The 24,006-nt window shown below is 45.6% G+C and overlaps 1 protein-coding gene across 1 annotated transcript in view; it reads right to left on the reverse strand.

Moving 5' to 3' along the window:
• The window catches only part of PKD1 (polycystin 1, transient receptor potential channel interacting), a 2,476,043-nt gene that overhangs the window by 192,763 nt on the left and 2,259,274 nt on the right, over positions 1-24,006 (reverse strand). Inside the window, exon 45 of the mRNA XM_044088902.1 lies at positions 11,898-12,043. Coding sequence (XP_043944837.1) covers positions 11,898-12,043 — 146 coding nt within the window. The remainder of the gene's footprint in view (positions 1-11,897; positions 12,044-24,006) is intronic.

The following is a 24,006-nucleotide window of genomic DNA, read 5'->3' on the forward strand; positions in this document are numbered from 1 at the left end:
GCCTCGTCAGGTATGGTTTCCCTACCTGAAGAAGCATGCAGTGGATGATCCGTGGACTTTAGACCTAATTCCGGACTTGTTAATCCATCAGTCGGGACATCGGCATCAGTCCCTTCAATCTTTGAATTTGACAGCTTGGCTCCTCCACTTCCGACTTTAGTTAGAAGGCACAAACTAGACCCGGAAGTTGTTCACATTTTATCTTCGGCCCACAAACCCACCACTAACAAATTGTACCTTAGTAAGTGGAAGAGGTTTGCTATCTGGGCTCAACTCAAGGGCTTAGACCCTATCACTGCTCCTGTCCCAGACGTCTTGAAATTCTTAACATCCCTGTTTAATCAGGGATCTTCTGTCTCAACTATTAAAGTCCAACTAGCGGCTATCTCTAAATTCCACGAATCCATGGATCCTCCTTTGATGAGCTGCAGACTATGCAAAACTTTCATTAAAGGTGCGAGCCTATTAAGACCCCCAGTTTTTCATCCTGCACCTCCATGGGATCTTGATTTGGTGCTTCAAGACAACATCTCCCCTTTCGAACCGGCTGCTACATGCGAGTTAAAATATCTGTCTTGGAAAACTGCCTTCTTAGTTGCAATTACTTCTGCAAGAAGAGTTTCAGAGCTTCAAGCCCTGTCTATTAAGCCACCGTACTTGATTTTCCACAAGGATAGAGTATCACTTAGGCCTAATCCATCCTTTGTCCCAAAGATCTGTTCTAGTTTCTGCCTACAACAATCTCTAGAGCTACCAGTTTTCTTCCCAAAATTCTCCAGTGAAGCAGAATACACTCTTCATAAATTGGATGTTCACAGGCAATTACGCTTCTATTTAGACAGGACTCAGCAACTTCGTAAGTCAGACAAGTTGTTTGTGTCCTTCTCAGATAATAAACGGGGCCAAACCATCACAAAAGCTACTATCTCAAAATGGATCAGAGATTGCATAACTCAGGCTTATTCTTCTTCGAATAAGCAACTTACAACATCTATCAAAGCTCATTCTACCAGAGCTATGGCTACTTCTATAGCTTTTCATTCCAAGCTCGCTATATCGGAAATCTGTGCTGCGGCTACTTGGTCCAATCCGCACACTTTCATTTCCCACTACAAATTGGATGTGGCATCTAAAGGACGAGCATCATTTGGTTCCACGGTACTCAGGAGTGTTTGTAGGCGAGATAGGATCACATAACATCTTTTAGTTATGTACTCACCATAACTTCAGATGTTTGGGATCCATCTCGCCTACATTCCTAATACCCACCCTCCTTCCCCCTGCCTTGGAGATCAGAAGAGATTGAACGGTTTTGAGTTCTACTGTTTTATCTTGTTTCATCTGACGATGTTATATAAGCAGGGTATGCATGTGTGCATGTATGCGGACAAACTAGATCTGGGGGACTGGTAGTGGTGCATCCTGGGATATAATAAGCTCAGCCAATAAGAGACTTCGCTCTTTGGCATAAGCGTGCCGAGTCGGAGCCGAGGGATCGGCTCCGAACCCATCAGTCAGAATGTAGGCGAGATGGATCCCAAACATCTGAAGTTATGGTGAGTACATAACTAAAAGTTTGTGTGAGTGTGGTAAGGTATAGGGAAATCTCGGTTCCGTTTAAATTATAAAACTTAGTCAGAGTTTTCTTCGGGGCCTACCTCCACTCTTTGGATTTGACAACTGGATTGACTCATTACTGGATTTGACAATTTTACCGGACTTGACTGTTTTTCTGGATTTGACTATATTTATACTTGCTTTGACATGTCTGAAAAGACCAAATCAGGTTTCAAGCGTTGCCAGTGTGGGCAAAAAATGTCAGTAACTGACAACCATGTTTCCTGTGTCTACTGTCTTGGCCCTCTCCACCTGCAAGAAGACTGTTCTATTTGTCATTCTTTCAGTGGGAGGGTCATGACAGATAGGCGCAGGAAATTAATGGACAGGGGTTTATTAAAACCTTCCTTTCAGGAGGCTCTGGATGCTTCTGACCAGGCATCCAAGTCCTCGAAGGAATCGAAGACGTCGGAGCCCAAGTCATCGGCTCGGAGCTCTTCCACTAAAGTTAGATCACCGGTTCCACAGACTTCGGGGCCGAGTGTTCAACTGGTGTCAGTTTCCGAGCCTCGAGTCTTGGAACCGGTGATGGAGCTCCCTCCTTCGACACTGTTGAGGTAGGCTCCGTCTTCGGTTCCTTCGACCCGTTCTTCTAAGCTCTCCGATATCAATGTGGACCGTGTGGTGCAGAAGTTATTGGAACATTCGTCCCTATCCAAGCTTATTTCGGTTTCCACCCAGTTGGTGTCGAAACTTGAAGGCCTCCCATTATCTCCATCCGTTCCTCCTCCGAGACCTGTCCAGTCTTTGGAGCCGGAAGAGGTTGATCTACTGGTTGTGGAGCCCTCGGGTCCAGAACCGTCCTTTTCTCGGTCTGTTCTTTTCACCTCGACTCCGTCGGACCCGGTACCGGAGTCTCGGAGCCGACGATCTGTCCTTGGTTCCGAGGCCGAGAGTCGAACCGACGTTTCGGTTCCAACTCTTCCCCTCGGGGCCTCGGCGCAGATCGATTCGGCTCCGTCCTCGGGGTCGATGCCTTCGGTGCCTGTCTCGGGAATTCTTCCCATTTCTTCGGAACCGGGAGATTCTTCGACTCGGGACCCGGGGGCCTTCGATCTTATGAGGAAGGTGTTGTCTACCCAGACAACCACATCAGTAGAAGCATCCTCTCCTCCCTGTAAAGGACCGTTATCTTCCTCTGCACCAACGGCCACATCCAAGCGTCGAGCACCGGTGTCTCAGCCACCCCTGGAGGGTGCCCCCTCTTCCTCGGAGGCTTCTTCGGATGTTCCCCCCGAAGAGGTCCCTAGGAAAAGATTGTGTAAGAGGAGACACTTAGATTCTCCACAGGAATCTTTAACATCCGATACTGACTTGGATGAGTCAGAAGGGTCCCCAAAGTCACCTACGGAAGATGTCTCCTTTTCTGACATCTTGGAGATCCTTAAGCAGAGAGGTGATTGGCAGTCCCTCCCCCCTTCTGAGGATGAGTCAGTCCTGCTGAAGGCATTTGGTGCTCGCCCTTCCTCCTCCTGGGTCACTCCGCCCTTCGATGAGTTAATGGAGTTGATTGCTCGAAGGGCATGGGAGACACCTGACACGGTGGAACCAGTCCCTAGGAAGCCTAATAAGTACATCACTGCACCCCAGGACAAGGCTTACCTTACTAAAGGAGTCCCAGTAGACGCCATGGTGGTGGCAGCGGCCACGAAAAAGGAGATGTCGGAGTCTTCCTCATCTGTCCATCCGCCTAACAGAAATTCTAGGACTATGGACAGATACGGGAAGCGCATTTTTAGTTCAGCGGCTTTTTCTATGCGTTCCCTGAACTATTTGACTCATTTTGCACGCTTACAGAGGGATCTAATCAAAGAGTTGGGAGATACCCTCCAGGGTACTACAGATGCTGCTGTCTCAGAGAAAGTTTCGGCACATCTAAATACCCTTACATCCATTGTTAACTCATCCATGAGGCTGATATCATACGCAGCCGAAGGATCGAGTAGGGCAGCGGCTTCAGCGATTGCTCTTCGTAGGCAATCCTGGATGCGCTTATGTTCGTTTTACGGAAGCCTTCAAGTCTTCCTTTACTAACGCCCCATTTGATGGTGCCACACTTTTTGTCCCTAAAGTAAAGGAGACCCTTACCCGGTGTGAACAGGAGGGAAAGACTCTGTCTGCTGTCGGAGTCCGTTTTTCCACCCCTTCCAGACCGTACCCCAAAGGGCAACGTGGTGGGAAAATGTGGTTTCAAAAACCCCAAGGATCTTTCCCAAGCACACAGGGTGATGCCCCCTCTAGAGGCAGAGGAGGGGGCAGAGGTGGAAGACGCCCGGGCGGCAGAGGGGGTCCGCAAAACCAAGGTGACAGGGATACCCCCCCTGGTAAACCTTTTCAGCACTCCTGAGAGGAGGCCCGACTGTCCTGCTCTGGAGGCAGTCGGGGGTCGCTTAGCTTTATACCCTCAGGCCTGGCAAAACATTACTACAGACAACTGGGTAAAAAGCGTTGTTACCAGAGGTTACAAAATACCATTCCTATCCACCCCCACCCCAAAGAGAAAACTCCCAGATGTACCACCCCATCTGCGAGACCCAGCAGCTATAGAAATTTCAAAGCTGCTAGAAAAAAGAGTCATCCAACCAGTCCCAGCGGACCAAATAGGATTCGGGACTTACTCAAGGTTCTTTTTAGTTCCAAAGAAGACAGGGGACTGGAGGCCGATTCTGGACCTAAGCAACCTCAACACCTTTGTCAAGAAGGAAAAGTTCCGAATGGTCACGCTTCAATCGATCCTTCCATTCTTACAGAAGGACGACTGGATGTGCTCAATAGATCTGAAGGACGCATACTACCACATCAAAATGGCCAGGGCGTCCAGGGATCATTTGCGCTTCTGGCTGGGAGCCAGTCACTATCAGTTTCGGGCCCTGCCCTTTGGTCTGACCTCAGCCCCCAGGGTTTTCACCAAATGCATGGCAGTGGTAGCGTCTCATCTGAGGCGCCTAGGATTCCAGGTGTTTCCGTATCTGGACGACTGGCTCCTGTCTGCCACCACCAGGCGTCAACTGATACAGGCCAGGGATTACACCCTACAACTTTGTATTCACCTCGGAATTTCCATAAATTTCAAAAAATCTTTGCTACAGCCATCACAGCATATCTTATTCATAGGAGCAGAATTAGATACGCATCATTTGGTTCTAAGGCTTCCTACAGAAAGGATAGTCGCACTTCAAAACAACATTTCTCTCCTGCTGTCGTCCAAAAAGTCCCCGGCAAAGCTGGTTCTGAAGGTCTTGGGTCTCATGGCAGCTTCTCTCATTGCGATACCATTGGGCAGACTGCACATGAGAGTTCTACAATGGCTCCTGTTTGCACAATGGTCATTCCAACAACTACCTCTGACTCACGAAATTTTGATAACGAACACATGCAAATCACACCTAACTTGGTGGCTACAGACTTGCAACCTGTCCAGCGGAAGACCATTTGTGCTACCCGCACCGTCAGCGACGATAACCACGGACGCTTCCCTGATAGGGTGGGGGGGCATCTTTCAGGGACAGACAGTCCAAGGCGAATGGACCAATCTGGAGTACAATCTGCACATCAATGTTCTGGAGTTGAGGGCAGTGTTTTTAGCGTTGCAACACTTTGCTCCCCTTCTTCCTCTAGGAACTATTGCAGTTCAGACAGACAACATGTCCGTAGTCTGGTACATAAACAAGCAAGGGGGAACCAGGTCTTATCAACTGTGCAGAGAGGCCATGAGAATTTGGCAATGGGCGGAGTCCACGGGTCGCTTTCTGATCGCAACGCATATCCCAGGGTCATCCAACGTCATAGCCGACAGGCTGAGCAGAGCAATACTGTTGCCTCACGAGTGGTCCCTCAAACAGTCAATTGCGAACATGATATTTCGCAAGTGGGGCCAGCCTTCCTGCGATCTGTTTGCGTCTCCAATGAACGCCAAATGCAGGAGCTACTTTGCCCTATTACCCTCCAGGGAAGTCCCCAGGGACGCTGGTGCACGATTGGCCCCGGTCACCTGTATGCTTTTCCACCATTTCCCCTGATTGCAAAATTTCTGCAGAAAGCCAACAACCTTCAGAGGACTATAATCCTCATTGCCCCATTCTGGCCTCGTCAGATTTGGTTCCCCTTTCTATTGCATCACCGCATTCGGGGACCTTGGATGCTGGACCCAGAGCCGGATCTACTGACCCACTCGTCAGGAGTCCCTCACCCATCTCGAATCACTCCATCTAGCAGCTTGGCTGCTCCGCTTCCCTTTCTAGCCAGGTCTGATTCCCTTACACCGGCGGTTCAAAATATTTTAGTGGCTTCTCATAAAGCTTCCACTACAAAGACCTACACCAGTAAATGGAAACGTTTCGTCTTCTGGGCTAATTCGCATAATTTGGACCCTGTTATAGCTCCATTGAACAAGATATTAGAGTTCTTGACAGAATTGTTTCATGAAGGAGCTTCTCCTGCTACTTTAAGAGTGCAGTTGGCTGCCATTTCTAACTATCATGTGGAAGAATGTGGTGCGCCTATTATGGCTCACAGACTTTGTAAAGCCTTTTTAAAGGGATCCTTTCATATCAGACCACCAGTTAGAAGTCCTACATCACCGTGGAATTTGAACCTCTTACTTTCTAAATTGATGTTGCCCCCCTTTGAACCAGCCTCAATTTGCCCATTGAAATTTTTGTCGTGGAAAACTCTATTCCTAGTGGCCATTACATCCGCTAGGCGAGTGTCTGAGCTTCAAGCTCTTTCTATTAAACACCCTTATTTAATTTTTCACTCTGACAGAGTATCCCTTCGCACTAATCCATCCTTTCTCCCCAAAGTTTGCTCTACTAATAATATTAATCAGTCCATTGAATTACCCACCTTCTTCAAAAACCACTCTAATAAGTTGGAGTATATGTTGCACAAATTGGATGTCCATAGACAACTCAGATTTTATTTGGATAGAACAAAAGATCACAGGAAATCTGATCAACTATTTGTAGCTTTTGCTGACAGCAGAAAGGGTGTAGCAGTTACGAAACGGACTCTTTCCAAATGGCTAACTGATTGTATCACATATGTTTATGAGGCTTCTAATCAAACATTATCAGTCAAACCCAAAGGACATTCTACCAGATCAGTGTCTACATCCTTAGCTCACGCAGCTCGCTTACCATTAGACACTATCTGTGCGGCTGCTACTTGGGCTAAACCACATACATTTATCTCTCATTACAAAGTGGACAGGGTTTCTAGGGATAGGGCAACCTTTGGTTCCACTGTGCTCAAGAACGTTCTCCCGTGAGTTCCTCAGGATCATGGAGCTAGGGACGCTACCCATGTGTAAGAACCAAGGCGAGATTGAACACTCACATAAAGAAGTTATGTCCTTACCATAACGTTCCATGTGGAGTGTTCATCTCGCCTTGGTTATTACACTCCCACCCTTCCCACCCTTAGGAAGAACGTTCGATTTGGTGCCTGGTCTGGAGTATTCTCCTTCTGCAGTTGTATTAGTTGTATTATATAATACACTTATGTATATATGTATATATATATATATATATGTATATAGATATCCTATCATTAGGTAATTTTTGGTTTGTGTGTGTGTGCTCTCTATGACTGGTTTGCTTGCAAACTAGATCTGAGGTAAAGGCAGAGGGGGATTGTGGGTATTAGGTGATCTCGAACTTCTTCTCGATGCAGAGCTTGCAGGCGGCCGACACGGAGCCGAGGATTGGCTCCGAACCCATGTGTAATAACCAAGGCGAGATGAACACTCCACATGGAACGTTATGGTAAGGACATAACTTCTTTTTCAAGTCCAACCACCTCCTTGACTTGCTTAGCTGTGACAGCATCAGGGCCAAGTGCATCTTGGAGCTGAAGCTTAGATGCCGAGCCTGGGGGCTTACTTCAACTTCTAAGTTTTGGGAGCTGCCGCTTCCCCTAGGAGCCTCTGAATTCAACAGCTAGGCACCAACTCCCTCTTTAGAGCGGAGGATTGCAGGGACTGTGCAACAGTTTTGGCTCCGGAGGGATGAGTCTCGGGTCCTCGTAGTCCATCTGACTTCGGGGTGGTGGAGAGGGTCCTCTCCCACACTAGGGGACTCCTGGTTCTCCCACCTTTAGATCTGATCTCCACCTCCATAAAATCTGTGACCGAGACATCAGTTCTACCACTGGGAAAGTCTCCAACCTTTTCCAACTGTGGAATCCCAAATTTCTTCTGATACCTCCCCAGAGCACCCCACTAGGGAGGCCTTTGGAAAAATAAGTGTAAAAGGAAACACTTGGATTCCCCTCAGAAATCAGTCACCACTGACACTGACTTCGAGAAAGGGGAGCGGCCCCCTACATCTTCACCTGAAGATGTCTCCTTCACAGATATCTTAGAGATCTTCCATCAAAAAGCTGGATAGTCCTTCCAAAAACCCTAACCCAGAGGGGACAGCACTTTTGGATGCTTTCGGCAATGGCCAATCTACATCCTGAGTGCCCTCCCTGTGGATCCACTTACTGACCTGGTATTTACCAGGGCATGGAAGGAACTGGACACTGTAGAGCCCATACACAAACGGGAGGATAAGATACTCCAGTGCACCCATAGGCAGACTCCACTGGATCAAAGGGATCCTGGTAGATGCCAAGGTTGTTGCAGCAGCAACCAAAAAGGAGTTGGCTCAGGAAACCTCCACTATCCATCCACCTAACAGAGAGTCTAGAGCTTTGAACAGATTTGGAAAAAGGGCTTACGCTTCGGCTACTTTTGCTTTGCGAGCACTAAACTACTTGTCTCATTTTAACAGGCTACAGATGGACTTTATCAAGAAACTATCTAGCTCAGTCCCTGAGTCCATGTCTCATGAGGAACAGAAGACCTTTTCCTCCAGATTGGCCACTCTTCAGTCGATATCTAACTCATTCATGAGGTTGATTTCCCACACTCAGAAGGCACCTCAAGAGCCACTGGTTCTGGCATTGCCAGTAGACACCATGCCTGGTTGCATTTATGTGACTTTGTGGAACCTTCCAAGGCGTCATTTGTCAGTGCGCCCTTTGTCATTGTTTCGCCCCACAGTCCGAGGTACACTCTCCCATAGAGAGAAAGATGTAAAGATCTTGTCGGCTGTTGAGATCAGTTTTTTTTTTTTTATACCATAAAGATCCTTCTCCAGGAATCAGCATGGTGGGAAAAAAATGTGATTCAAGAAGTCTCAAGGTCCTTTTCGGAAAGCTCAGGGAAATTTTTCCCCCAGGGGCAGAAGGGGAAACAGTTATAGTGGCAGACACTGCCCTCGGGGCAGAGGGGGTCCACAAAATCAAGTGTCTGGAGATTCTTTTTCAGACAGACCCTTTCAGTGCCCTTGAAAGGTTGCCCAACTGCCCTTCTCTGGAGGCAATCGAGGGTGCTTATCCTTGCACCAAGAAGCCTGGATAACCATCACAAATCACCGATGGGTGCAAAGAATCATATCCAGAGGATACTTACTCCTTTTCCTTTTTAATTCTCCCAAACTGAAGACTTTCCTTCTCGAGGTGCCACCCAATCAGAGGGAGGCAGCAGCTGTAGAAATTTCAAAGCTGCTCCAAAAAAATGCCATCCAGAAGGTCCCTCCAAACCAAGTTAGATTGGGCATTTACTCAAGGTTCTTTTTAATTGTAAAGAAGACAGGGGAACTAAGGCCAATTTTGGATCTAACACCTCTGAGCAAATCAATGAAGAACTTAAAATTCAGGATGGTCATGATCCAATCCATCCTACTTCTTCAGAGGACAAATAGATACTAGAAGTGCAATATAGGCTACCTTTAGTAATTCACTCATGAGATGTGAGGTAAGTGGTCGGTGTACCTTTTTACCTTCCTGGAACAAACTTTGAGCAGTACATGAGTAACATTGAACTGATTACGTTGTGGTTCTGTTGAATTATATTTGCCAGATAGTTTGAATAATAATTGAAGTTCCACCAACTTTGTAGTAAGTAAGTTAGAAGATTCAGTGCACTCCACCCCACCCTGTACCCATGGCTTTATATGTTTTTCAAAGAGACCATGGTTCAATTATAATATTTCTTAGCACCGCTCTGTGTTTTTTAATGTTTACTGTCACTGTATTGGCTGACTTGGGGGTTTTAATTGCATTATTATAGATTTATTTTTGTTTTTAATTTTTGTATACAACTGGGATAGGGGCTCCTTCTGGCACACCATCCACTTTTCCACCCCTGCTCGTTCCCACATTCAGACGTGCTGCAGTGGATATTGCCGAATCCAGTCCCTTTCCCCATTTAGCCCACACCCAAATGGATAATCTCCCTCGCACACAGCATATTACTGCAATTTCCCATCTTGTACATGTAAAAAGCTCCCATTGGTTCTCGCCACATGACGCCAAATACTTAACACAGCTACTGGATATTAAGCCACTTGTTACTTCAAGCCATACCCCCCCCCCACCCTAACTGGCGTCACTCACAAGGCACCAATCCTCCGCTTCACCCCCCTTCAACTACGTCACTCTACATTCCGGTAGGCCTGCTTTCTAGCCCATAGCCGAATAACGCCACTGTAACCACTCCCTCACACCCTCCCGCATTTTCTCTACTCCCGCCCACCCCCACTTGCATAATCCCCGCTCCTCCAATGTATGTCCCAGCTAGTGTCCTCTCAAACATGGTTCGAGCAGCTATTGCACTGCCCATTTCCATAGTCTTAACTGGTGGATCCCTTATACCAATAATTCACGAGCCATCTTCAACTCCCTCCAACCACGCATGTCATCTTATCCCCCAATCATATGTTTACTTCCCCATACTCAGACGTATCAACACACACAAGTATTCTAAACATGGCAAATATCAGATTGGTCTATTCTTAACAGCCATTTTTTAAGAAAACCGACCAATTAGAAGCCGAAGTTCCTTCTTTGACTCTGCAAATGTAACCTTGTTCTATGATGTTACATATGACAAAAACATAAAGAATGTATCAGAGGGTATTTTTATAAGTGATTTTTAAAAGTTTGTTAATAAAGCGCTCATCTGCTTAGCTGGATTAAACCACACCATTGAAAAGAATTTTAGTTTTTTAGTTTTATTTTTTATTATTTGTAACAAAGGACTTAAAGAAACTAAGGACGTTACACTGAATCTTCTAACTTACTTACTACAAAGTTGGTGGAACTTCAATTATTATTCAAAGTATCTGGCAAATATCATAATTCAATAGAACCACAATGTAACCAGTTCAATTTTACTAGTGTACTGCTCAAAGTTTATTTACCTCTTCTGAAGATGGACGATTGGATGTGCTTGATAGATCTGAAGGATGCATACTACCATATCAAAATGGACAGGCTTTCCAGATGGTATCTTCACTTCAGGCTGGGAGCCAGTCATTATCAATTCCAGGTGCTCCCATTTGTTCTCATCACACCTCCCAGGGTGTTCACCAAATACATGGCAGTAGTTGCAGCTCATGTCAGACTGCAGGGGTTCCATGTGTCTCCTTATCTGGATGACCTGCTCTTTACCACTTTGACTAGACATCTACTCATCCGAGCCAGGGACTACCTGGTGTAATTAGCTCCCACTCTTGGCATAACTGTGAACATGCAAAAATCACAGATCTGATGTTGTCAATCTTCATTTTATCCTATCCTTGACAGATAGGTTTGGTTCCGATTTTGGAAACAACTCATCTGTTACTACAGGTCGTGCCAGCCAAAACCTCTCGAGTTTCACCTCTACCCAGACTCCTTCTCTCTCTCAATTACCTCAGATCTCGTTTGCCACTTTCCAAAAACGGTCACATCTAGCTATTACTCTTGAGTGCTAGTGGGTTTAGGTAAAATTTTTGTCTTTTTTTCTTACAGTTTCTGTCTCATTCCCTTTTCTTCTTTCTTGTTACACAGTGTATTTCTCTGAGTATCATCGCTGAGATTTTTCCCCTTTACACTTTTGTGTATTCCCCACTATCATTGTTGATAGTTCCCCCATGTTCTTTTTCTCTTGTCCCTGTACACACTTTTGTATTTCTACAACTATCATCGTTGATAGTCCCCTTTCTTCTTTTATCTTAAAATATAAAAATATAAGTAAAAAATATTCTCTCTTCTGCTCTCACATTCCCTTTCTTCCTGAAGTGAGATTTCCTTAAAAAATTTCTCTAGCTGTTTTTCCCTGCTTGACATGGCTGAGAAGGGTAAGGGCCCCTCTGGCTTCAAAAAATGCCAGAAGTGTGGTCATAAAATTCCCTCCTCGGACTTTCACTAGTTATTACATGTGTATTGTCTTGGTTCTCATCACTTACAGGAATATTACAGCATTTGCCATGCAGGCTCTAATGGAAAGGCGTAATAAGCTTATTTTAAAAGGACTTCTCCCATCAGCTTTTGGTGAAGCCTTATCCACTGGAGATAAAGCTAGGACAGATGTTTCATCTCGTTCTTCCTCTTCCTCTATAGAAAGATCAAAGAAAAGAAGTCTCTTGGTTCCAACCTCCATGTTGGTTCCGAAAGCCAAAAAAAATGAAGACCTCGGCTCCAAAAGTTCCCATGGAAATGAAGGCCTCTGCTGTTGACACTCTGGTGCTGACGTGCATTCTGGCACTGAATGCAATTTCAAGCCCTTCGATGTCAAAAGCCTTGAAACAAAAGTTGACTATTGCTTCACCTGATATGACCACTTTGCCTAGAACTACCTACTCTCCGTTTATTGATCCCTTTGCTGGGGAGTTTCCCGAAGTATTCTTGCAGAGGCCCAAGTCCTCTTCCATGTTGTCCATCCATTCCACCAAAAGTCTTTCAGAACTCAACATGGAGAAGCTGGTGAATAAAATTTTATGGGCTAGAGGGCTTTCAGGCCCTTCTTCGGTACCTACTCCTTTGGGTATTGGTACCAAAACTTCCCTTACACCATTAACTACTCCTCTTCTAACCTCCTTGGAGGTCTTACAGTCCTCTCTTCCAGACCTCCTGGCACCAACGGTACTGGTTCTGGAGTTGTTTTCTTCTTTGGAGCTGGTAGTTACCCTGAGCTCTTCGGTTGTTTCTGTACCAGAGACCTTCCAGGACTGTGTCTACGCTGCTGGTTCCAGGAGACAGGTCTAGACTCCAGTTTTTTCAGAGCCATCCCTGCTCTTTGGAGCTTTCGCATAAGTTAGTTTGACTCTGGCTTCAGTCTTGAGGGTTGGTTCTTCAGAGCAGGAGGTGACCCCAGTTCTGAGGCAGTCTTTCTCTGTTCCAGGCGCCCTTCTCTCTTCAGGGGGCCCGGCCTTCAGGGCTATGCAGAGGGCCCTTTTTCTTGTAGAGACTAAGTTGGCACCTTCCCTCTCGGAACAGGTACCTCCCTCTAGTTCAGTTATTCCTCCTGCTTCTCCACTGGGACAGTGCGTGCTGAAGCCTCAGGTATCACAGGCACAGATACTGTCATCTTCTGATACATCTCCAGATTATCCCTCAGAGGAGGTCCTCAGAAAAAGAAGTGCAAGAGGAGGCAATTGGATTCCCTCCAGGAATCAATCACAGAAGACACAGATTTCAATCAGGGAGAAGTGTCCCCACAGTCACTCCCTGAAGAGGTCTCATTTGGAGTCATCTTGGAAATTTTAAAAGAGAATGGTGGCTGGAAGACCCAAAACCCTTCCTTTGAGGAATCTATTTACCTACAGGCTTTCAGCATCCACCCTTTTACCTCATGGGTGATTCCCCCTGCTGATGAACTCATTCAGTTGATTTCTCAGTGGGTGTTGAAGGCTCCAGACACCATTGAGCCCATTCTCAAAAGACTGGATGAGATACATTCCGCTCCCGAGGATAAAAAGTTTTGGGTTAAAGGCGGCAGCCACTAAAAAGGAACTTGCTGAAGAGAATTCCTCTATCCATCTGCCCAATAGGGAGTCTCAGGCCATGGACAGATTTGGGAAGCGGGTCTATGCTTCACTGACTTTCGCTATAAGGTCCTTGAACTTTTTGGCACATTTCAACAGACTCCAACAGGATATGATTAAAGAGTTCCCAGTTAGCCACCCTGGAGTCTGGGTCCAATTCATCCATGATGCTGATTGTTGATACAACTGAAGGGACATCTAGAGCAGTGAGTACAGGCGTAGCCATAAGGAGACACACTTGGATGTGCTGTGCAACTTTGTGGAACAATTCAAGTCTTCTTTTGTCAATGCTCCTTTTGACAGAACATCCCTGTTTGGCCCTAAAGTAAGAAAGACTTTATCCAGGTGTGAGAAGGATGGTAAGCTCCTTTCTGCTGTGGGTGGACATTTCTCAACCCCCTAAAGGTCCTTCTATAGGAACCAGAGGAGTGGTGGAAATATGTGGTTCAAAAAATCCCAAGGGCCTTTCCAAGGCACACATGGGGGGAGTTCACCCAGGGGCAGAGGGGGGAACCAAAATGGAAGGCACCGCACTCGTGGCAGAGGTGGTCTCCAAAAAGTACAGTTGTGTACACTTACCATAAATGTAGATGTTCGAGTGTATTCACTGTTGCAGTCATCACATTTGGGTTATCTGCCTGCAGGTAGCCCTCAGTCGGCCTGAATAACAGAATCTTGGGATTTCTGCGTCGGATGCTGTCGCTTCTTCTATGACGTCAGGTTGTCAAGGGTATAAAACATGCAGCCGACGCCATTACATCAGTTTTTCTTGCCCCAGATGTCAGGAGCCCCCAAAATAGGAAGCAATTACATGGTATAGAACACCCCCCCAGCAAAAAGCAAGTACCAATGATATAAGATATTCCAAACAAGAAGGATAGGTTGAAGTAAAGAGAAGTCAGGGGGCTGGAGGGAGGGTAACCAGGACTGCAACAGTGAATACACTCAAACATCTACATTTATGGTACGTGTACACAACTGTACTGTGTTCTTCATGTTTCACTGTTGCAGTCATCACATTTGGGTTGATTTCCAAAGCTGAGGATGGGTGGAGGTAATTAAAAAGCATTAGGGCTGACAATCAGGCCCTGTAAGACTGCTGTGGCAAACCCAGCTCTGGATTTAGAAAAGATAGGCAAGAGGTAATGCCTGGTGAAAGTGTGCACAGAGCTCCAGGTTGTAGCTTCCAGGATGTTCCTGGTAGGGACTCCCCTGAGAAATGCTGTAGAGGTTGATGTAGCCCTAGTGGAATGTGTTCTGATCCCCTGTGGGGTAGGTTTCCCTTGGTGTTTGTAGCAGAAATGCATGCAGTGTGCTATCCATTTAGAAATGGTTTGCTTGGAAATGGCCTTGCCCTCTACCTCTGCAGCAAAGCTGACTAGCAGCTGGTCAGATTTTCTGAGAGGCTTAGTCCTGTCCAGATAGAACCTAAGCTGCCTGTGCAATTCCAGGGAGTGTAGGATCCCTTCCCCTTTATTCTGAGAATTAGGGAAAAAAGTTGGCAATTGAAAGGCTTGGTTTAAAGCCACCCTAGATACCACCTTGGGCATAAATGATGGGTTAGTCCTGAGGGAAACCCTGTCCGCATGGAAGATAATGAAGGGTTCCACGGCCATAAGGGCCTGCAATTCAGACATTCTTCTTGCTGAAGTGATGGCTAGAAGTAAAGCTGTTTTCCATGAGAGGAATTTTAACTCTGCTGTAGCAGAGCGGAAGCATGAGTTTTTCCAATACAAAGTTAAGGTCCCAGGCTGGAGTGGGAGCTCTCCTGGGGGGGGGGGTGTCTTAAATTTTTGGCTCCTCTCAGGAACTGCTTGACCAGAGGACGAGAGAAGAGGGGTGGCTCAGTATTAAAATGAGCTGAGATAGCAGAGGCATGAATCTTAAGTGAAGAGAAGGATAGGCCTTTGAGGAGCATTTCTGTTAAGTAATCTAGTATATGAGGTAAGTTGGGCACAGTTGTGTCCATTCCCTGAGACTGACTCCAGGAACCCTTTCCACTTTTCCGAATAGGACTTTCTAGTACTAGGCCTCCATGCCTCAAGAATGACATCCAACACCTGCTTACTGAGGGTTGCTGGTGATGAGTTCAGGGGATGAGCTAGGCTGCTAGGTTCAGGGTCTGTAGCTGAGGGTGCAGAATCTGACCCTCCTGCTGGGATAGCAGGGAAGGGGTCTGAGGCAGGTGCCATGGTGGCACTACTGTCAGACTGTGTAAAAGAGGTACCAGTGCTGGCGTGGCCACTCTGGTGCAATCAGGATTGTCCTTGGCTTGTCCTGTTTGATGTTTAGTAGAACCTTCGAGAGGAGGGGCAGAGGGGGAAAGGCATAGATTGAGAGGCTTTCCCAGGTAAAGGACAGGGCATCCACTTTCCAAGCTTGGTTGTGGGGAGTTCTGGTGCAGTATTTGCTCAATTGATATTTCTGAGGAAAAGCAAAGAGGTCTACCTCTGTTGCCCCCCACCTGTTCCTCAAAAGCTTGAATATTTTGGGTTCCAGTTTTCACTCGTGTGGGTCCATCAGATTTCTGCTTAAGTCAGCTGCCAGTGAATTTAGTTTGCCTGGCAGGAATTGAGCTTGCAAGTGCCCTTGGTTGCTCAAGGTTGTGTTCCACAGAGCCATGGCTAATCTGCAGAGTGGGTAGGAATGAGTTCCCCCCTGCTTGTTTATGTACCACATAACTGTGGTGGTGTCTATCTTTACCAAAAGTTGTCCTGGAAGAATAAGGCCTTTGAGGGCTGTCAGAGCATTCTGTACAGCTAACATTTCTTTTTGATTGATATGCAGGTGCATTTGCTTTGGGCTCCATTTGCCTTGAATGCATTGTCCTGCCATGTGAGCCCCCCCCCCCCCACCATGCATAATCTGATGCGTCTGTTGTTAGGGTTTGGGTAGCAGGGGGTTGAGTGAAAGGGAGTCCCTTGTTGCGGTAGCAGGCCTCTGCCCACCAAAGGAACTTTGTCCTTAGGCAAAGCATGATAGGAATCATTGTTTCCAGGTCCTGAGAATGCTGACACCATATACTTTTTAAGTAACACTGAAGTTTCCTCATATGCAGTCTTGCATATGGAATTAGTAGAATGCAAGAGGCCATGAACCCTAGGGCGTGCAGAATTTTTCTTGCAGATAGCTGGGTTTTGGTGCCCAGTAGATTGAAGTAGTTTGTCAAATTATTTTGTTCTTCTTTCGGCTTTTCCCGGTTAGGGGTCGCCACAGCGGAACTCAGGTCCACTAATGATTGACAGTAGATTTTTTACGGGTGCCGAGGTGCCAGCTCGACTCTCAACCTTCAACGAAGGCACACCCATTCTACGCATGTCTTTCGAACGCCACTCAACCGCAGGGAGGACATGCAGACTCCACACAGAAGGCGCTCCAGCCAAGAATTGAACAGGAGACCCTCTTGCTGTGAGGCAACAACACTACCGCTGTACCACCGCGACTTGAAGTAGTTTGTCAAATAAATTTGTTTTTCTGGAGTGAGGAATGCCATCTGGGAAGTTGTGTTCAAGCTTTCTCCCTGGAATACAATCTGTTGGCTGTGTACCAGATGTGATTTATTTTCGTTGATGGTGTACCCCAATAAAGTTAGAAGTCTCTTTACAAATGTCAGGTGCTGTAGTAGCAATTCCTGACTGTCTGCCTGAATCAGGCAATCGTCCAAGTATGGCTAAATTTGAATTCTTCTCTGCCTGCAATATGCAATGGCTGGAGCTAGGCATTTTGTGAATACCCTGGACGCAGTAGATAAGCCAAAGGGAAGTGCAGAGAACTGATAGTGCATAGAGCATGCTCTGAAACAGGTATTTCCTGCAAGATTCCCTTATGGAGATGTGCAGATAAGCTTCTTTTAAGTCTAGGGTTGCTAGCCAGGAGTCCCTGGCTAACATAGGAAGCAGCTGTTGGAGAGTAAGCATTTTTTAAACTACCCGAAAGGTGTTGAGAACAGACAGATCCAGGATAGGACACAAAGACTTTTCTTTCCTGGGTACCAGAAGCAGTCTGGAATAAAAAGCCTTGTCCCCTTTGTTCTGCTGGGACAGGTAGAATAGCCTTGATACTGAGAAGAGAAAGTACTTGCTTTTGGGCCTCTGCCCACTGGTTTGGTGGGATGTCTGGCCATCCGTTTAGGGTTGGGACTGAGTGGAAGTGGAATCTGTATCCCTGGGAAACAAGACCCATCTGTCCTGGGTAATGTATTCCCAGTGTTTGGCATGCAGGGCAAGTTTCCCTCCTAAAGGTGCAAGTACTTGGGCAAGGCTTGGAAGAGTTAAGGATAAGTCATTGTGAGATTTTAAGAAACCAAAGACTGGAACAGCGAACAACTAGTAACCAACACCAAACGACACAGTCTGTTCCAAATGGACTTGTGTAAAACACCAGCACTTCAAGAATGAATTAAAATAAGAACTTTTATTACCACACACAATAAATCCAGTTTCTCCTCGCATAATGGCCATTTCAGATTGAAGCCCTCTGATCTCTTCTCTCCGGGGGGAGAAGATGGAGGGTAACTCATTGAGAGAGTCCATGTTTGCAGTACAACCAAGAAACCAAAGACTGGAACAGCGAACAACTAGTAACCAACACCAAACGACACAGTCTGTTCCAAATGGACTCGTGTAAAACACCAGCACTTCAAGAATGAATTAAAATAAGAACTTTTATTACCACACACAATAAATCCAGTTTCTCCTCGCATAATGGCCATTTCAGATTGAAGCCCTCTGATCTCTTCTCTCCGGGGGAGGAAGATGGAGGGTAACTCATCGAGAGAGTCCATGTTTGCAGTACAACCAAGAAACCAAAGACTGGAACAGCGAACAACTAGTAACCAACACCAAACGACACAGTCTGTTCCAAATGGACTCGTGTAAGTTGACTCGATGAGTTACCCTCCATCTTCTCCCCCCGGAGAGAAGAGATCAGAGGGCTTCAATCTGAAATGGCCATTATGCGAGGAGAAACTGGATTTATTGTGTGTGGTAATAAAAGTTCTTATTTTAATTCATTCTTGAAGTGCTGGTGTTTTACACGAGTCCATTTGGAACAGACTGTGTCGTTTGGTGTTGGTTACTAGTTGTTCGCTGTTCCAGTCTTTGGTTTCTTGGTTGTACTGCAAACATGGACTCTCTCGATGAGTTACCCTCCATCTTCTCCCCCCGGAGAGAAGAGATCAGAGGGCTTCAATCTGAAATGGCCATTATGCGAGGAGAAACTGGATTTATTGTGTGTGGTAATAAAAGTTCTTATTTTAATTCATTCTTGAAGTGCTGGTGTTTTACACGAGTCCATTTGGAACAGACTGTGTTGTTTGGTGTTGGTTACTAGTTGTTCGCTGTTCCATTCTTTGGTTTCTTGGTTGTACTGCAAACATGGACTCTCTCGATGAGTTACCCTCCATCTTCTCCCGGAGAGAAGAGATCAGAGGGCTTCAATCTGAAATGGCCATTATGCGAGGAGAAACTGGATTTATTGTGTGTGGTAATAAAAGTTCTTATTTTAATTCATTCTTGAAGTGCTGGTGTTTTACACGAGTCCATTTGGAACAGACTGTGTCGTTTGGTGTTGGTTACTAGTTGTTCGCTGTTCCAGTCTTTGGTTTCTTGGTTGTACTGCAAACATGGACTCTCTCGATGAGTTACCCTCCATCTTCTCCCGGAGAGAAGAGATCAGAGGGCTTCAATCTGAAATGGCCATTATGCGAGGAGAAACTGGATTTATTGTGTGTGGTAATAAAAGTTCTTATTTTAATTCATTCTTGAAGTGCTGGTGTTTTACACGAGTCCATTTGGAACAGACTGTGTCATTTGGTGTTGGTTACTAGTTGTTCGCTGTTCCAGTCTTTGGTTTCTTGGTTGTACTGCAAACATGGACTCTCTCGATGAGTTACCCTCCATCTTCTCCCCCCGGAGAGAAGAGATCAGAGGGCTTCAATCTGAAATGGCCATTATGCGAGGAGAAACTGGATTTATTGTGTGTGGTAATAAAAGTTCTTATTTTAATTCATTCTTGAAGTGCTGGTGTTTTACACGAGTCCATTTGGAACAGACTGTGTCATTTGGTGTTGGTTACTAGTTGTTCGCTGTTCCAGTCTTTGGTTTCTTGGTTGTACTGCAAACATGGACTCTCTCGATGAGTTACCCTCCATCTTCTCCCCCCGGAGAGAAGAGATCAGAGGGCTTCAATCTGAAATGGCCATTATGCGAGGAGAAACTGGATTTATTGTGTGTGGTAATAAAAGTTCTTATTTTAATTCATTCTTGAAGTGCTGGTGTTTTACACGAGTCCATTTGGAACAGACTGTGTTGTTTGGTGTTGGTTACTAGTTGTTCGCTGTTCCAGTCTTTGGTTTCTTGGTTGTACTGCAAACATGGACTCTCTCGATGAGTTACCCTCCATCTTCTCCTCCCGGAGAGAAGAGATCAGAGGGCTTCAATCTGAAATGGCCATTATGCGAGGAGAAACTGGATTTATTGTGTGTGGTAATAAAAGTTCTTATTTTAATTCATTCTTGAAGTGCTGGTGTTTTACACGAGTCCATTTGGAACAGACTGTGTCGTTTGGTGTTGGTTACTAGTTGTTCGCTGTTCCAGTCTTTGGTTTCTTGGTTGTACTGCAAACATGGACTCTCTCGATGAGTTACCCTCCATCTTCTCCCCCCGGAGAGAAGAGATCAGAGGGCTTCAATCTGAAATGGCCATTATGCGAGGAGAAACTGGATTTATTGTGTGTGGTAATAAAAGTTCTTATTTTAATTCATTCTTGAAGTGCTGGTGTTTTACACGAGTCCATTTGGAACAGACTGTGTCGTTTGGTGTTGGTTACTAGTTGTTCGCTGTTCCAGTCTTTGGTTTCTTGGTTGTACTGCAAACATGGACTCTCTCGATGAGTTACCCTCCATCTTCTCCCCGCGGAGAGAAGAGATCAGAGGGCTTCAATCTGAAATGGCCATTATGCGAGGAGAAACTGGATTTATTGTGTGTGGTAATAAAAGTTCTTATTTTAATTCATTCTTGAAGTGCTGGTGTTTTACACGAGTCCATTTGGAACAGACTGTGTCGTTTGGTGTTGGTTACTAGTTGTTCGCTGTTCCAGTCTTTGGTTTCTTGGTTGTACTGCAAACATGGACTCTCTCGATGAGTTACCCTCCATCTTCTCCCCGGAGAGAAGAGATCAGAGGGCTTCAATCTGAAATGGCCATTATGCGAGGAGAAACTGGATTTATTGTGTGTGGTAATAAAAGTTCTTATTTTAATTCATTCTTGAAGTGCTGGTGTTTTACACGAGTCCATTTGGAACAGACTGTGTCGCTTTGGTGTTGGTTACTAGTTGTTCGCTGTTCCAGTCTTTGGTTTCTTGGTTGTACTGCAAACATGGACTCTCTCGATGAGTTACCCTCCATCTTCTCCCCGGAGAGAAGAGATCAGAGGGCTTCAATCTGAAATGGCCATTATGCGAGGAGAAACTGGATTTATTGTGTGTGGTAATAAAAGTTCTTATTTTAATTCATTCTTGAAGTGCTGGTGTTTTACACGAGTCCATTTGGAACAGACTGTGTCGTTTGGTGTTGGTTACTAGTTGTTCGCTGTTCCAGTCTTTGGTTTCTTGGTTGTACTGCAAACATGGACTCTCTCGATGAGTTACCTCCATCTTCTCCCTGGAGAGAAGAGATCAGAGGGCTTCAATCTGAAATGGCCATTATGCGAGGAGAAACTGGATTTATTGTGTGTGGTAATAAAAGTTCTTATTTTAATTCATTCTTGAAGTGCTGGTGTTTTACACGAGTCCATTTGGAACAGACTGTGTCGTTTGGTGTTGGTTACTAGTTGTTCGCTGTTCCAGTCTTTGGTTTCTTGGTTGTACTGCAAACATGGACTCTCTCGATGAGTTACCCTCCATCTTCTCCCCGGAGAGAAGAGATCAGAGGGCTTCAATCTGAAATGGCCATTATGCGAGGAGAAACTGGATTTATTGTGTGTGGTAATAAAAGTTCTTATTTTAATTCATTCTTGAAGTGCTGGTGTTTTACACGAGTCCATTTGGAACAGACTGTGTCGCTTTGGTGTTGGTTACTAGTTGTTCGCTGTTCCAGTCTTTGGTTTCTTGGTTGTACTGCAAACATGGACTCTCTCGATGAGTTACCCTCCATCTTCTCCCCGGAGAGAAGAGATCAGAGGGCTTCAATCTGAAATGGCCATTATGCGAGGAGAAACTGGATATATTGTGTGTGGTAATAAAAGTTCTTATTTTAATTCATTCTTGAAGTGCTGGTGTTTTACACGAGTCCATTTGGAACAGACTGTGTCGTTTGGTGTTGGTTACTAGTTGTTCGCTGTTCCAGTCTTTGGTTTCTTGGTTGTACTGCAAACATGGACTCTCTCGATGAGTTACCCTCCATCTTCTCCGGAGAGAAGAGATCAGAGGGCTTCAATCTGAAATGGCCATTATGCGAGGAGAAACTGGATTTATTGTGTGTGGTAATAAAAGTTCTTATTTTAATTCATTCTTGAAGTGCTGGTGTTTTACACGAGTCCATTTGGAACAGACTGTGTCGTTTGGTGTTGGTTACTAGTTGTTCGCTGTTCCAGTCTTTGGTTTCTTGGTTGTATTGCAAACATGGACTCTCTCGATGAGTTACCCTCCATCTTCTCCCCCCGGAGAGAAGAGATCAGAGGGCTTCAATCTGAAATGGCCATTATGCGAGGAGAAACTGGATTTATTGTGTGTGGTAATAAAAGTTCTTATTTTAATTCATTCTTGAAGTGCTGGTGTTTTACTCGAGTCCATTTGGAACAGACTGTGTCGTTTGGTGTTGGTTACTCATTGTGAGATTTTACCATAGGATGGCGGCTTACATTCTGTTCTGGATGTGGGAGCACTCCATTGCTTAGATCTGTGCATACCCTGAGACTGTAGTCTTGGTGGTCTGCTGCCCGTGGGTTTGGACTGAGAAGGCCTGGGAGGGACTGGAACAGACCAGTTTTTAGAAGGCAATGCCTACTGAATCTAGGTGGCTGTACTTGTAAGAAATCTTTAACAGTTTGCATTAATTTTAGCTTTTTCCTCCATCCTTTTGAGGACGACTTCTGCTTTATTGCCAAATACATGCTCTTGGTTTAATGGTGCTTCTAGTAATTTTGCTTTGACATGATCTGGCAAGGTTTGTTCCTTAAGCCAAGCATACCTTCTGAGAACAGACCCAGTGACAGCAGCCCTGCAAGATGCTTCTAAGGCATCAGAACCACACTGGAAAGTATTTTTACCAACTTGGTTAGCAGAGTGCATTAACTCTTCTAAATCTTTATGCTCTGCACAATCAGGAATCAACATAATTTTCTGTTTAATTAGTTCCCTAATATGTTGCTGATACTTTAACATATGAAACTGGCAATTTAAAGCCCTAATGGCAAGAGTAGCAGAGGTGTATACCTTCTTACCCCATCTGTCTAAAGCCCTAGAATCCCTGTCCGAAGGGGTAGAATTTTTGGCTGTTGTAGCCTTAATGCCTTTAGGCCCCTGGGAAATGGTCTCTGGATCTGCAGCAGGATTCTTAAAGAGGCATTTGTGGGAGTCAGGTACTCTATAGTACTTGTCAGGCGACAGCAAAGTAGCAGGGGTAAGGCTGGATTCCAAGAAAACATCATCTACAATTACCAGAACTGGAGGGATAGCTAGAGGCCTGTGCTGAGGAAAGTTTAAAAATTCCCTGAGTCTCTTTTTGGACTGAGTGTAGTCCTGGCTCTCCCAGCGGAAATGCTCTCTAAGGGTATGCAGAGCTTCACCAAAAGAAAATCTTCTGGTGGGGAAGCAGAGGGAATGGAATCCTCTGCATCAGAATCCTCATAAGTAGATAAGGGTCAGAGTTATCAGACTCCTGATCTGAAGAATCAGAAGGAAAATCAGTTCTTGGTTTTTTTGAGGGGAAGGCTGACTTCCACTAATTAAAGTAACACGGTCTTCAGCCATTCTAAGCATTTTTTTTGGCATGTGGGCCTGAGAATGCGGTTTGGTCATCGGTTTCGTAGGCGTAGTGCGAACTCTAGGCCTGAGAAATTCAGTATTTTTGGTTTGGAACAAAGTCGTCAGTTTAATATGAAGATCGGAAGGCCTGAATACACCCTCAGAAGCCGGTGCCTGCACAGCAGCTCCGGACCCATCCAAGGTAGAGACATCCGCTGGTTCCATAGTCGAAGAAGCATCTCGCGGCATACTGGACTCTGAATGGGTCTCAGTAGAGGCCTGCGAATCTGTAGAAGCGGGTATCAGGGGTTGCAAAAGCGCCTCACTGAGTACCGACGGACTGGCAACTAGCTTAACGGTAGCGCTGTCGGCAGTTATGGACCTATGCAGTCTGTCTCTGTCTTTATCCTTTTTTCGGAAGATTGGTAGTTGGATGGCTTATCGAAGCCATTTCAGAATACGGAGATCGAGAGTGAAAGAATTTAGTGGCAAAAATAGCCCTACGACGAATAGTTCAGGCATTCAACAAGGCACAAAACTGACAGCGAGGGACGTCGTGGTCTGGGCC

This window comes from Protopterus annectens, chromosome 12.part0 (genome assembly GCF_019279795.1).
Source record: "Protopterus annectens isolate FY-2018-M chromosome 12.part0, PAN1.0, whole genome shotgun sequence".
Lineage (NCBI taxonomy): Eukaryota > Metazoa > Chordata > Ceratodontiformes > Protopteridae > Protopterus > Protopterus annectens.